Genomic DNA, 14,010 nt, shown 5'->3' with positions numbered 1-14,010 from the left:
AATGGCAAACGACAAACCATGGTATACAGTTGGTAAGTTACGGTGTTTAAATGGTGTTTTGATGCTGATTCATAATTCTGTAACAGCATTAACAAGGTGTTTTGTAAAATCGTCTGGATTTCAAACTTTCGTAATTAAAATGACGAACCGTTTTAGTGTGATTTGGGCAAAGTCATAGACTGCTATTTCATAAATCAGTATATTTCTGATACATAATCTGTAAATACTTAGTTTTGATGTAATTTAACTGATTCTTAAGTTTTATTCTAAAATGTTGTAGGCCAAGGGTTAGGAGGGTCCCGAATGCACCCCCGCCAAACCTCCGAACCATATTTTTCTTAACCCTTCTGACCCACTGATCACAAATCAAAATGTTAACATTGCATAAGTTGGGATGAACTTCCGGTTATGACGTCATCAAGATGGCCGCCATCTCGAATTTCACTAATAAAATGAAAATAGTCATAACATTTACATTTTTCAACCGTAGTAGACAAATGAGGTATCAAAATGACTACAATAGAACAATTAATACATATCAGGACCAAACAATCCAACATATGTAGTTATTTTTACGCAGGAAATGAAAAAATCGGATTTTAAGCTCAAAAATGGTAAATTTTTAGCAAATTTTTCATATTTGGCTTAACGCAGAAAAAATGTTTTCCAAAGACAAACTATTATTTCTAATACATTTTTTGACCATTTATCAATCAGTTTAAACTTGTTTGTTTTTGTTTTTGTTTGATTTATTAACGTCCTATTAACAGCTATGGTCATGTAAGGACGGCCTCCCATGTATGCGGTGTGTTGCGTGTATGTTGTGCGAGGTGAGTGTACTGGGAGACTGCGGTATGTTCGTGTTGTGTCTTCTTGTATAGTGGAACTGTTGCCCTTTTTATAGTGCTATATCACTGAAGCATGCCGCCGAAGACACCAAGCAACACACCCCACCCGGTCACATTATACTGACAACGGGCGAACCAGTCGTCCCACTCCCTGTATGCTGAACGCTAAGCAGGAGCAGAAACTACCACTTTTATAGACTTTGGTGTGTCTCGGCCAGGGGACAGAAAGTTTAAACAAAAACAACAACAAAAACCAACGTTTACATTGTATAATTTCCGGTGATGACGTCATCAAAATGGCCGCCATATAGAATTTTACTAAAATGTGAAAAATAGTCATAACATTGACATTTTTCAACTGAAGTAGACAAATGAGGTATCAAAATGACCACAATAGGACAATAAATACATATCAGGACCAAATAATTCAATACATGTAGTGATTTGTTCGCAGAAAATGAAAAAATAAGATTTTAAGCTCAAAAATGGTAAATTTTCAGCAAATTTTTCATATTTGGCTTGACGCAGCAAAAATGTTTCCTAACAACAAAGTATTATTCGTAATCAGTTATTTGATGTTTTTTTCAATCAGTAGAAATAACAACAAAATATATAAAAATGCAAAAGAGAACTATTGTTATACCATCATTTGGTTTACAAAACATCATCGGATGCGTATACAGGGCATATGATTGTTATTTTTTCCAAACCACAAACACTACAGTTTCCTGGTGTCTTAGAATGTCCTGAATATGACACTGGCTATTGACGATTGAAATCTTAACAAATTTGAATTTAAAGTTGGCTGAAGTGCGACTTCAAAATAATCCATTTTCATGTTCGATATTATGGAGCCTATTACCGTCTCAAAATGAATTATTACAGCAAAACGCCAACTAATAGATGAGCTGATGAACTGATGTGACATTACATTACTGGGTTACCATCGTGGTTCTAACTTGTCAACCGTCCATGGCCAGAGTTAACATAAGAAACATCGGCTTTAGGGATGTGGGAGCTCTTCCTGTTTCCAGCCTAGTGATTCCCATATCGTATATGATGTTCCAGACTTTCCCGGCATGATGGAAAAGACACCAGATCCACATTCTGCGAAGGATTGAGCTGGTTCTCCTTAATTCGCATGAAGCACAATTCCTCATTCTTGTGAACCCTTAGTGACCATAGATGGCACAGGAGGATTCTTGAGGTCATATATGAGGTCTGCAGTGAAGTTCCACTATTCGTCAAGTCTGGAAAGCACTGTAGAGAACTATTTTCTTGAGAGTCTTCAATGGTTTCTTTACTTAAATACCAGATGTGACACAACCAGCACCTTCCAGGGAGTGGGAAAGTCAGACCAATGAAAAACATTTAACATTTATGGCCTCATTAATGACCTCGATGATAACACATGTGCCATTTATGGTCGCACAAGGGTCCACAAGATGGATGAATGGTACTTCATACGAATTATGAAGCTAATGTGCAAAGGAGAACCAATTTCACCATTCGAAAAATGTGGTTCTGGTGTAATTTCCATAATGCCAGAGAAGTCTGAAACAGCATATCGATATCTAAGAATCTGAAGGAGATCCCACATCTCTGAACCTGTTGTTCCTGATATGAACTCTGGCCATGGATGGGTCATAAAAGAAGACAGGCTAGAACAACACTGGTAATGTAGTGTCACATCAGCTCATCGGCATTGATGGCTTTCGACGAATTTAATACTGATATCTCGATTACTCTGATTTGGACTACCAGCTACCAGACATGCCGAGTCTCTTCAGTGGATAGAGCAGTGAGGCAAAAAAGCACACGCAATGATAATGGTTATCATAAAGAACCAGTGAAAAAATATGTGACACTGTAGTAACCATCTGACATTTTGCTTATGCTATGCATAGGGAATAAACAATGAAAGTGTTCATTTTCAAAGACACAAACTCTCTGGAAACTGTTAATGATATTAACGGAAACACGGGCTTAGCTTAGGTTACATTTGTTACGCTATCAGTAGGTATTTTTGAGACGCTGGTAATCTCCAACATTTCAAACATGAACATGGATTATGTTAAACTGTTACTTGTTCCACCTAGATATTCTGTCAACTTTACATTATTTTTTTCTATTTATAAATCGCCAATCGTCAATGTTCTATTTAAGGAAAAAATATAATACACCAGGAAACGGTAGTGTCAACGGTTTGAAGTTCGAAAAATAGCATATGCCCATTATACGCACCTGATGATGTTTTGAAAACCTAATGAGGGCATATATTTTGCAATTTCTATACATTTTTGTTTTTGTTATTATTTTTACTGATTGATAAGAGATCAAATAACTGATTACGAATCATAATTTGTTGTTGGGAAACATTATTGCTGCTCAAGTCAAATATGAAAAATTTGCTGAAAAATTACCATTTTTGAGCTTAAAATCTTGTTCATTTCCTGCGTACAAATCACTACATATATTGAATTATTTGTATTTGTTGTTCTATTGTGGTCATATTGATACCTCTTTTGTCTACTTCAGTTGAAAAATGTCAATGTAATGACTATTTTTAAATATTTTTCACTTTTTTAGTGAAATTCGAGATTGCGGCCATTTTGATGACGTCATAATCGGAACTTATACAATATTAACATTTTTTTTTTTTTTTTTTTTTTGAACTGATTGATAAGTGGTCAAAAAACTTATTAGAAATAATAGTTTGCTGTTGGAAAACATTTTTGCTGCGTCAAGCAATATATGAAAAATTTGGTAAAAAAATTACCATTTTTGCGCTTAAAATCCGATTTTTTCATTTCCTGCGTAAAAATCACTACATATATTGGATTTTTTGGTCCTGATATGTATAAGTTGTTCTATTATGGTCATTTTGATACCTCATTTGTCTACTTCGGTTGCATAATGTCAATGTTATGACTATTTTCATTTTTTTACTGAAATTCGAGATGGCGGCCATCTTGATGACGTCATAACCGGAAGTTCATCCCAACTTATGCAATGTTAACATTTTGATTTGTGATCAGTGGGTCAGAAGGGTTAAGAAAAATATTGGTTCGGAGGTTTGGGGGGGGGGGTGCATGTGGGACCCTCCTAGCCCATGGCCTATTGTATCATATGAAATTTCACGGGAAATTGTATCATTATTTGCAAATACAAAGTAAGGCATGTGGTGTCCTATACTTAGTAAACTGTGACTTCTGTTTGATAACAGACGAAATAAATGAGGAAGAAATTGTCCGAATACAGGATGATGACGGCAACATAAAGGAAGTGATCAATGTTGAGGACATAGTGGTCCCTCTTGGAATGATCCAAAGTGGAAACATCCCGGATATGAGAGAAAACGTGAAGAAAATCCGCGAAATGAAATGTAGAGATGACGACATTTTCATTTGTGCCTATACCAGATCAGGTCGGTGTTAAAGAGATATTGTATTTATATATTTTTCATCCTTTGGTAAATGTCTAATATTCACTAATACATTAATAAAATGCTTAATGGCTTTCCGAAAGAGAGAATGAGAACAAAAATTGCAATGTATAGTAGTCCAATGTATAAGAACGGAACTTGTACGATTTAGAAAGTTTCTCACAGATGTCGATACTTGCGTTCAAATAATAAAATGAAGTGAACTTTAAATAATTGATATAAGTCCCGATTGAAGGATATTAAACGAATTTGGCATTTAATAAGACCCTTCCTTATTTATGATGTAGGTATATGCCGTTTTAGGTACACATTGGGTGTGGGAAATCACCAACATGCTGACAACAGGGAAACACGAATATCTTACTCTACCGAAGGAGGCCGCCATGTTGGAGTTCAACTATCCGGAGGAGTTAGACTTCATTCCTTCTCGAAGGGCACTTAACACACACCTTCCACTAAAAATGTTGCCAAAGCAAGTGAAAGATAAAAAACTGAAGATCATATTTGTACAAAGAAACCCTAAGGATGTTATGGTTTCGGCATTTCACTTTTTTCAGAAAGCACAAATGTCGCCATTCGAAGGAACATTTGAAGAATTCTTTACGCTCTTTACAAAATATGGTATTTAGCTTCATCTATATATTACCTAGATCCTTTATTCTTAATTTTTAATGACTACATTTTTATTTTACCACCCATCGTTAACTTGATTTATTCATACCCTTTATGCTGAACGAAAATAATTTTGTTTAAAATTGTTTATTAATTGAAATGCCATTACTTGTATGTAATTTAGGATATTCATAACTTCGCTCAGTATTCATAGTTCGGTTTATTTGTGTGTTTATCTAACAATCTTAAATATTTTTGGCAATGAATTTATAAACCTTACACACACACACACACAAAAACAGAACAAAAAAAAAAACTTGATAACTTAGTAGTACAGTTAAGCTGCTGTCGTTACCGTAACTTAAACTTGAACTTATACTTAATTTATTGGAGAGAACAACTAAACATCAAGGTAATTTTGGAAATAACAAGTCAAAAACCAGTGTATGTTTTACTGTACTATGAATAATTTCGTTACTATAGGTATTATGGTGAGTTGGTTTGATTATACCCTGGAGGCTGCGGCAGCTGTTCAAGGCACTGAGCTTGATATCCATGTTATCTATTACGAGGAACTGAAGAAGGTAACGGAGTATTCGGAGCTATTTGCTATTATTATACCTCACCGATGAGTCACAGTCGCTGATTGGTTGAGGGGCGTCACGTGTGAGGGCGACAAAACATCGTGTATCCCGCTGAACGTCATGTTCAAAAATCATGTTTCCCCCATGCGGAGCCCCTCGTACGATTAGCAAGAGTTATCGTTCGTGTAACGGAACACTCCGAGGTATTCCGATAACAAATAAAAGGGATGGCAGACGACGCTCCCGTCCGAGGAAATGTATTCATATTCTTATGATAAAGGATACAGATAACACAATTAAACTCCATGTAATGTTTATATGAAGTAACATGCTAAGGAGTTGATTTGGGCTGATTTAGCGTTAGCCCAACACGGCAACAATGTTTTGGGCAAACAACTTAAAGTCTAGCCATTACGTTAGACTTGTATTCTAGCGCGAGAAAAACTTTATTTGTTCGGTATAATAAACAATTCATTGCCCTGAAGGTAGGGAGACATGACGCTTAGTTTACCCGCGGCAAGTCACATTTCCCTCGGGCTATGCCCTCGGGAAATATGACATGCTTTGGGTAAACAAAGCGTCATGTCTCCCTACCGTCAGGGCAATAAATGTATAATGTCTTATCGTAAACGTATGAAAAATATGCGATATCAATTTTACGGGTTATTGTATAAATGTTATTCAGCTTCTAATATATTAAATGTTTTATTATGTTTGCGAAATACCTAGGTTTTTTTATCTATAAATATCGAATCTAAGTCATTAGCAAACAAAACACATATATTATTGAAACACTTTTATATCGAACACACTCCCTACACATTTCTGATCATAACGTAGAGTTTTTCTTTTATACTCACGGTTTCTAAACGATGTTTGTACGTCATATGTGTATGTCGAGGTAACTTTGTTGATCCTTAGTAGTCCGGTGTAACCTTGGTATACTGTACTTGGTTTGGTCATTTTTAGTATAATGTCGCAACGTTAATTGTCCAGTTAATTGTTATGATGTTTGTTAGTTTATAGGGTGTCTGTGTTTTAGGATCCTGTTCGTGCTATTAAAAGTCTCTCGGAATTCCTCGGCACTGATCGTGACGACATATTTGTCAGGACAGTGGCAGACTCATGCAGTTTCAACAAAATGAAGCAAGCAAGTGGTAACGTCAAAGAAATGGAAAAATTCATGTTCGAGATTGACTTAATGAGAGCCCATTACCGAAAAGGTTTGCATTTACATAGTTTGTGACTTTGAAAGTTATATCGTATATATTTATGAAGGAACATTCATTTTCCCTAAATACCGTAACGGTTTAATACTACAATCGCTATCACGCTCAGCATATAATATTTATAAGCAATCAAAAATTATCAACAGTATGTAATAAGAATAATTGTCTAATGACTTACTCATCATATTATATTAGCAAACGCTCTCGTTGGACGGGGTCGCTTTTGATGTCGAATGATTGGCGCGTTTCCTTTTACACATGTCAAAACAACCATAATTAAATATCAAAATGTTACTAATTTTTGTCTAACGAAGCGTTAAATGGTCTCCGGGATATAGGTTTTCCTTTTTATTCTCTGATATTTAAAGTCCATGATAAAACTTGGTTTGAACAAAGATGCGATTTAAAGATTGATATTCAAATAGCCAAATATCGTCAAACGCTTCACATCTTCCGCGATTCATTAGTACATTTTCATGAAACTAAATAATAAAACCGATGGTATTTTTCCTGATACATATATTACTCACCATCATAGGTTTAGGAAAAGCAATATTGTTGAGAAAGATAAGGGTCTCGTATGCTATATATAATTGTGTTACTGACTAAGAGTATTTGAAAAATATTAGAACATGTGAATATTGAGTACGGATTTTTAAATCGGCATATTTATGCAATAGTTTTTTACTCCCGTATGCTTACTCATCTATTTTAAGCCAGTTAATGTATTTTTCGTGCAAATATTTTTTGTCCTTTGTCTCATACGATACATCGATCATCCCAGCAACAGAGAATAAGAATTACTTTAGACATGGTGTTTGAAGGTAGTGTCTTTAAAGCGTAACTGTCCATTCTGTAAGCTGTAAACACTAAGAAGTGATTTGTGATTTGACATCGACGTTATATATTGCATTCGTATCAGATATTAATTTTGCAATTTAGTGTCAATCTACATTATTAAAAAGATAAGAAAACAAATTGCGTTACGTTAAGCCTGATTTAAAAGGTCTGTTGACAACCCGTAAAACATATCATCTCCAAAACAATATCACGTTTCAACATTTCGTTCTTCATTCCGCATTGAGTTCTCTCTTCCTTTGTCAAGAATTGTATTACTTCAGTGATACTGTTATAACTACGCACACATACATAGTAATTACATCTGTTGTAAATTTCAGATTCTATGCCTTTCATTACATTACCAGTATAGCAGCTTACTTTGCAATTCTTTAAATATTCAATAAATTTGGTCTTCGACGATTTTGCAGACTTACGTAGCATCTCTTGTTTCTTTCGTTTCCATTAAAACCTTACTTTTGTTTTAAGGTGAGATCGGGGACTGGAAGAACATGATGACAGTGGCGCAAAGTGAACAGTTTGACGAACTATTCGCCGAAAAGATGGAAGGCTGTTCCTTTAAGTTTGACTTTTCGTAACAATAAAAATGATGCGCCTTCTTGCAGAATGAATGAGAGATGTTACCTTGAATCTTAATCAATACTCGAATTGTTAAAGGGACTAAATCGTTAATAAATCATGTAATAAAAGATAAAAAGAATTATTGATCTGAAAATAATTGTAAAGGTTGTGTACTTTGTGTTAATAAGAAAATTTCAAAGTTTGTATAACCATTTTGTTCAAAATGGAGAAAAACTGAAGATAAATAGAAACGACTTAGACACTATTTCATATTATTATCTTTCGGCGAGTGTAAACAATAACTATGTGCATGCGCGATGCGTGAACATTCCAAACATCCGATCGAAGGAAATCTCATCTGTCTAATGGACATATCTGCTATTGACTGAAAACACAAATTTATCTACTACAGGTTCCTGATTACTGTGTGAAATCTAATAAACGATGAAGTTTTTTGAAGAGTTTCTACACTATGTAAGGTAAATAATCCTATACTGTACAGGTTTTTGCAGCCATAAAGAAGAGTTTTCGTTATGTTATATGGTTTTATTTCCATTTGTCATGATAATAGGTACTAGGCTGCTAAACCTGAAATAATTATTAGACTAATTTTTTTGGCCTCATATATAGAGTTTATAATAAGGAAAAAATGGGGAAAAACTGATAATATAGGCATGTTTAGCGGACTTAGTAAGTATGTTTATTTCTTTTATCATTATATCAATATTTGACATTCCCTATACATTGTATATCCTTAGTTATAATATCTATCCGTCTAATGGGCATTCCCTATATATCTCTAGTTATAGTCTTTATCCGTCAAATGGACATTCCTTATATAGCCCTAGTTATAATATATATCTGTCTAATGAACATTCCCTTTATATACCTACATGTAGTTATAGTATTTATCCGTCTAATGGACATTCCCCTACATGTCACTAGTTATATAATCTTTTTCGATCTGATTTCTTTAAAAAATCAGCCTATTTATATATCTAAATTTTATGTGTGTTTTTATGTATTCAAAGCAAAATATCCCTTATATATACATTGTAGACCTATGTATATGTTTCCTTAATAATGTATATGTATACCTGTATTCATGTATAATATTTACATAATTAATTAACGGGTGAAAATACCTCTCACTTCTTGTCATATTTTCATCAAATACTCTAAAGCTTCAGAGAACGTATGCTGTTTTACTGGCAATTAGATACAGGGGCGTAGGAAGGGGGGGGGGGGGTTGATGGTTGGAGGGGGTCGGAGGCCAATTGTCTCCCTTCCTTTTGACGGGGGCAAACATGTCTTTTTGAACACAACACCCCCCCACCGCCCCTCCCCCCCCCTCTTTCCCTCATTTTCACCGACTGAAATGTTCTAAAATTGCACATTTGAAAGAAAAAGGGTCCTCCTGCACATTTTTGTACTTTATTTTAGACAATTTTCCGCTACGCAACGCATTTTCTTAAACGTTCATGTATGCACATAATGTTGAAACGTTGAACTAGACTAAAAATTCAATGAAGGGATTCTACTTACTATTTGAAATAATTCTCTTAAAAGATTCATTTGTTTATATGACTTAGCAAGACAATTAATTCATTATTATTTTGTGTTACACAACAATGTGCCGATGGTGTTAAGCCGGTATGTTCAGAACGAGCAGAGTTGCATAATGATGTGACGACATTCACAATTATCATTTCTAAATGCAGGTAACTTTAAATAAAAAGCATCATGTTAAGAACGCTTTAAAATCATTAAAATACATCGTAAAACTCATCACATCCAATCTAAATCGTCATATTTTCACAAGGGGAAGAGACCTTCGGACCCCCTCAAACACCAAAATCTCGCGCCTTCTGGCGCTCCCACATGCATCAAAATGCATTGTAAAATTCTAAATCGTAATATTTTTCCTGGGGGAGACCACCGGACCCTCAAACACCAAATTCTTGCGTCTTTGGCGCTCGCAAATTCATCAAAATGCATCGTAAAACTCATCTAAGCCATTCTAAATCGGAATATTATTTTCTCGTAGGAGACTCTCGGACCTCCCAAAACACCAAAATATTGCACCTTCGGCGCTCGCATGGTAATTTGCGTATTCATTTTAAATGTGTAAAAGCATTCTACTTAACCATATATGAAAAAAGTATATATGGTTGTGTGTTGAATTAAAGAATTAATCTCCTTCTGTGGGTGCGTGGCGAGGAGGGGAGGTCCAAATATTGAGGACCTTTGCCGCCCCCCCCCCCCCATTTCCCATTACGTTTCATCTTCCTACGCCACTGAAATACGCTGTAAATGTATCGGCTATAACACTTAATCAGGCCAATGTAACCGATAAAATATAAGTGGCATCTTAGTGTTTTCATTACATCTATATCCATTAGCTAGATGAGATTTTCAGCGACCCCGATTTCGAACTTAAAGAGGCACTCGGTTCTCTCCGTTACAAACAGCCAATGCCGACAGATACAGTTTCTTGTTGTGTTTGGCGATATTTTAACGTTGATAAACATTGCGAATATTTCAAATAAAATCTTGTAATTTTGAAAACTTTCTAATTTCAGGTTTAAGAACTTTCTAATTTCAGGTGTAAGAACGTTTGTAGGAAGTCAAAAACCCGAAGAAATATATGTGAATCTAATGATTTAGTATTTTTAATATAATAAACAAATATAAGGAACCAAACTTCTTATGTCTTATTCTTTGTATATGAATACATAATTATGTACGCTATGTCTTATTATTGTCGTGTATGCTATATTTGACTGGTATGGTACAAATACAATGTCTACATTGTAAACCTTTGATACACTGTAGTGGTAATTTCGCGGGTAGTGTAATTCGCTATCACCGCGTTTTCAGTGAAATCGGCGAATTATGAAAGTAAACCGCATGTGTCGCTTCTACCAAAACAAACTCCAAATTTGCTGTAATCTTTTATTAGTAGATAGCTGTAAATGCTGAAAGTACAGGAAGAAAAAACAGATTTTCTTACAATTGTTAACAAAGAGGTCATAAGTGTAGGTATGATATTGAATGCTCACATTATGACAATACAAAGGTAGGAATCACTTACAGGTCCTAAACAAATTACAATTGATACAAAACAAAGGGAGGAATCACTTAAATGTCCTAAACAAACTACTATTGATTTTACTTACATTGTTGTGGCACGTCCCGTATTTGTGCAACAAAGGCATCTTAGATGCAGTTTACGACGTGTGTTAACTGTAACAACAACACGTGAACTTTCTTCAGCGTTCTTCATCTTTTTGCACACGGCGCGCAGCGGCGTGAGTAAAATCCGGACCCGGGCATCTGAAGTTCCGGGACCCCCAGCCACGCCGTTCAGCGGCGTCACACTCCCCGCCTGGCGTCATTCACTCATTGACGCCACACATCTACTTCGAAAACAAATACACAATCCGAGTAATCGGTCTCACATAAGTCACCTTTTGACCATTCTTAACTACTTGAAGTTCAACTTTGCGAACTCTTCCATCGTTGCTCGGAAAAGTATGAAGAACTTGTCCTAGAGGCCAGTCGTACCTAACCGTACCTTCCTCTTTCAGTAGAACAACATCTCCTTCCTGAATGTTGTCTTTAGTGTCGAGCCATTTCCGTCTCGACTGAAGCGAATGTAGATATTCGATCTGCCATCTTTTCCAGAATTGGTTCGCTAGAACTTGCGCATGTTTCCAAGTTGATTTATACGCGTCCTTGATGTCGATTTCCTCAAATGGTTCCAAGTCCACATCCACTTTCTGAGTTAAGAGAACTGACGGAGATAACACAGATGGTTGCGAGGGGTCAACCGACACGGGCGCGATAGGACGACTGTTGATAATCGCGCATACTTCACACATAAATGTACTTAAAATATCATGAGTAAGATTCCGTCGTGATTCTAATACGATGATTCCTTCGAGAATCCTCCTTGCTGTGCCGATGGCTCTCTCCCAGACACCGCCCATATGCGATGCATGTGGTGGATTGAAGATCCATGTAGTACAGTTTTCTACCAAGAACTTCTTAACAGTAGGACTTTCGACATTTACGGTGTTCATTTGAAGTGCGTCTGTACTGCCGACAAAGTTAGTACCTCGGTCAGAGTAGAACTGTGTAACCTTTCCGCGCAATGAGACAAAACGACGAAGAGCATTGATAAACGCTGCTGAAGACATTTCCTCTACAAGTTCTATGTGCACGGCTCTACTGGTCATACAAGTGAAAAGTATCGCCCATCGCTTAGCATTAGCTGCACCACCACGCGTTTTCCTAGTTGAAACTTGGCACGGACCAAAGGTGTCAACACCTACGTAGGTAAACGGTGGAGTAGGTTGCGTGCGGAATTCAGGTAAATTAGCCATTTTCTGGTACTCCAATTTCCGGCGAAGTTTCCTGCAGATGACGCATGAGTTGATGACTGACGTAATGAGTCTCTTGGCACCAATTATCCAATAACCAGCCGATCTGACTGCGCCTTCCAAGATGTTTCTACCTTGATGTTTCGTTGTTTTCTCATGATAGTGAAGCACAATCAGTCGGGCCAGGTGAGTTTTCCCAGGGATCACAATGGGTCCTTCTTGACCAGATAATGCATCTCCTGTGCGGATTCTACCACCAACGCGTATAATGCCATCATTGTCGAGGTAGGTGTCTAAGTATCTTAACGGGCTGTTCTTTGGCACAAGCTTCTTACTGCGGAGATTAGCAATTTCTTGAGGAAACTTCTCGTTCTGCATGAGTTTTATAAGGTAAGTCTCTGTCGATCTATATGTTCTCGTGTCGTCGTACGGCGGACGTCCTTGCTTCTTCCTGACATAACTGTGTAGTCTGGCGACTCCTCGAACCACTGAGACCCACGAGGAAAATCGTTCGAACCTCTCAAGACCTAGGGTGTGACCGACAGAGGTCTTCATAGTTTCCGATCTGATTTCTTTGTCGTCTTCGGGATCTTGTAGAGGGTACTCCGTTACCTCATTCACATCACTGGCGTCTCGCAAAAAGGTAGGTCCATTCAACCACATTCCATCTGAGAGTTCATTTGTCATACATGATCTTGTTCCTATGTCTGCTGGATTCTGGTCTGTTGGAACGTGACTCCATTCCTCAGGTGAGGTTTCCTGGTGAATACGATGGACCCGGTTTGACACGTAGGTATGAAAACGTTTGGTCCTGTTGTAGATGTACCCGAGTACTACACGACTGTCTGTGAAAAACTTCCTTTCGTGAATCGTAACGTCAAGTTGCTTACTTACAAACTGAGCGATTTCCGTAGCCATAACTGCAGCACATAGTTCTAAACGCGGTACTGTATGCCCGTGACATGGAGATAGTTTCGATTTACCAAAGGCGAATCCAACGAAGGTGTCTATACCACTGGTAACACGAAGGAAGGAAACCGCAGAAATTGCCTTTTCAGAGGCATCCGAGAAGGTATGTAACTCGATCCTTTCACTATCCTTCAATGATGTGGGTACAAATGTCCTGGGCATTTTCAAGTCCGATAAGTTGTGTAGGGAGTGACACCAGTTTCTCCATCTTAACTCAACATCCGGCTTAACTGCTTCATCCCATTCTGAGGTGGAGTTAACGACATCTCGAAAGATAAATCGTCCTTGTAAAATGACGGGGGCCAAGAACCCAAGAGGATCATAGAGACTGTTCAAGCCTGAGAGTATCTCTCTTTTCGTAACCTTAACCTGGGGGTCCTTTGGGGTGATGTTGAAGACGAAGGTGTCTGACTCAAGGTTCCAGCCAAGACCTAGACTACGTTGAGTAGGAGCAGCGCTGAGCTCAAGGTTTATGTCGCTGAGGTCTTTGGCTCTGTCGCTCGGGGGAAGGGAATCCAT

General features: G+C 37.1%; 2 protein-coding genes across 2 annotated transcripts; one reads left to right on the top strand and one right to left on the bottom strand.

The window, feature by feature from the left end:
- The first annotated feature begins 1 nt into the window (after window position 1).
- Window positions 2-8,610, top strand: LOC138316694 (sulfotransferase 1A1-like). Its single transcript, XM_069258356.1, has 6 exons — window positions 2-32; window positions 4,075-4,275; window positions 4,597-4,914; window positions 5,389-5,489; window positions 6,532-6,712; window positions 8,045-8,610. Exons 1-6 carry the CDS (start codon window positions 2-4, stop codon window positions 8,152-8,154), a joined length of 942 nt encoding a protein of 313 aa, XP_069114457.1. The 3' UTR covers window positions 8,155-8,610.
- Window positions 8,611-11,556: 2,946 nt separating this feature from the next.
- On the bottom strand, window positions 11,557-14,010 carry LOC138316693 (uncharacterized). Its single transcript, XM_069258355.1, has one exon. It carries the CDS (start codon window positions 14,008-14,010, stop codon window positions 11,557-11,559), a length of 2,454 nt encoding a protein of 817 aa, XP_069114456.1.

Source organism: Argopecten irradians, chromosome 2 (genome assembly GCF_041381155.1).
Source record: "Argopecten irradians isolate NY chromosome 2, Ai_NY, whole genome shotgun sequence".
Lineage (NCBI taxonomy): Eukaryota > Metazoa > Mollusca > Bivalvia > Pectinida > Pectinidae > Argopecten > Argopecten irradians.
Note: the sequence above shows the minus strand (reverse complement) of the source record. Positions and strands in the feature narration are given on the sequence as shown.

What these genes read in the sequence shown, in the direction of transcription:
- LOC138316694 (XM_069258356.1), top strand. Translation starts at nt 2, where the DNA reads ATGGCAAACGACAAACCATGGTATACAGTTG. An exon ending in TACGCTCTTTACAAAATATG is followed by an intron (nt 4,915 to 5,388) that starts GTATTTAGCTTC and finishes TCGTTACTATAG; the next exon opens with GTATTATGGTGAGTTGGTTT. An exon ending in GAGAGCCCATTACCGAAAAG is followed by an intron (nt 6,713 to 8,044) that starts GTTTGCATTTAC and finishes TTTTGTTTTAAG; the next exon opens with GTGAGATCGGGGACTGGAAG.
- LOC138316693 (XM_069258355.1), bottom strand. Translation starts at nt 14,010, where the DNA reads ATGGATTCCCTTCCCCCGAGCGACAGAGCCAAAGACCTCAGCGACATA.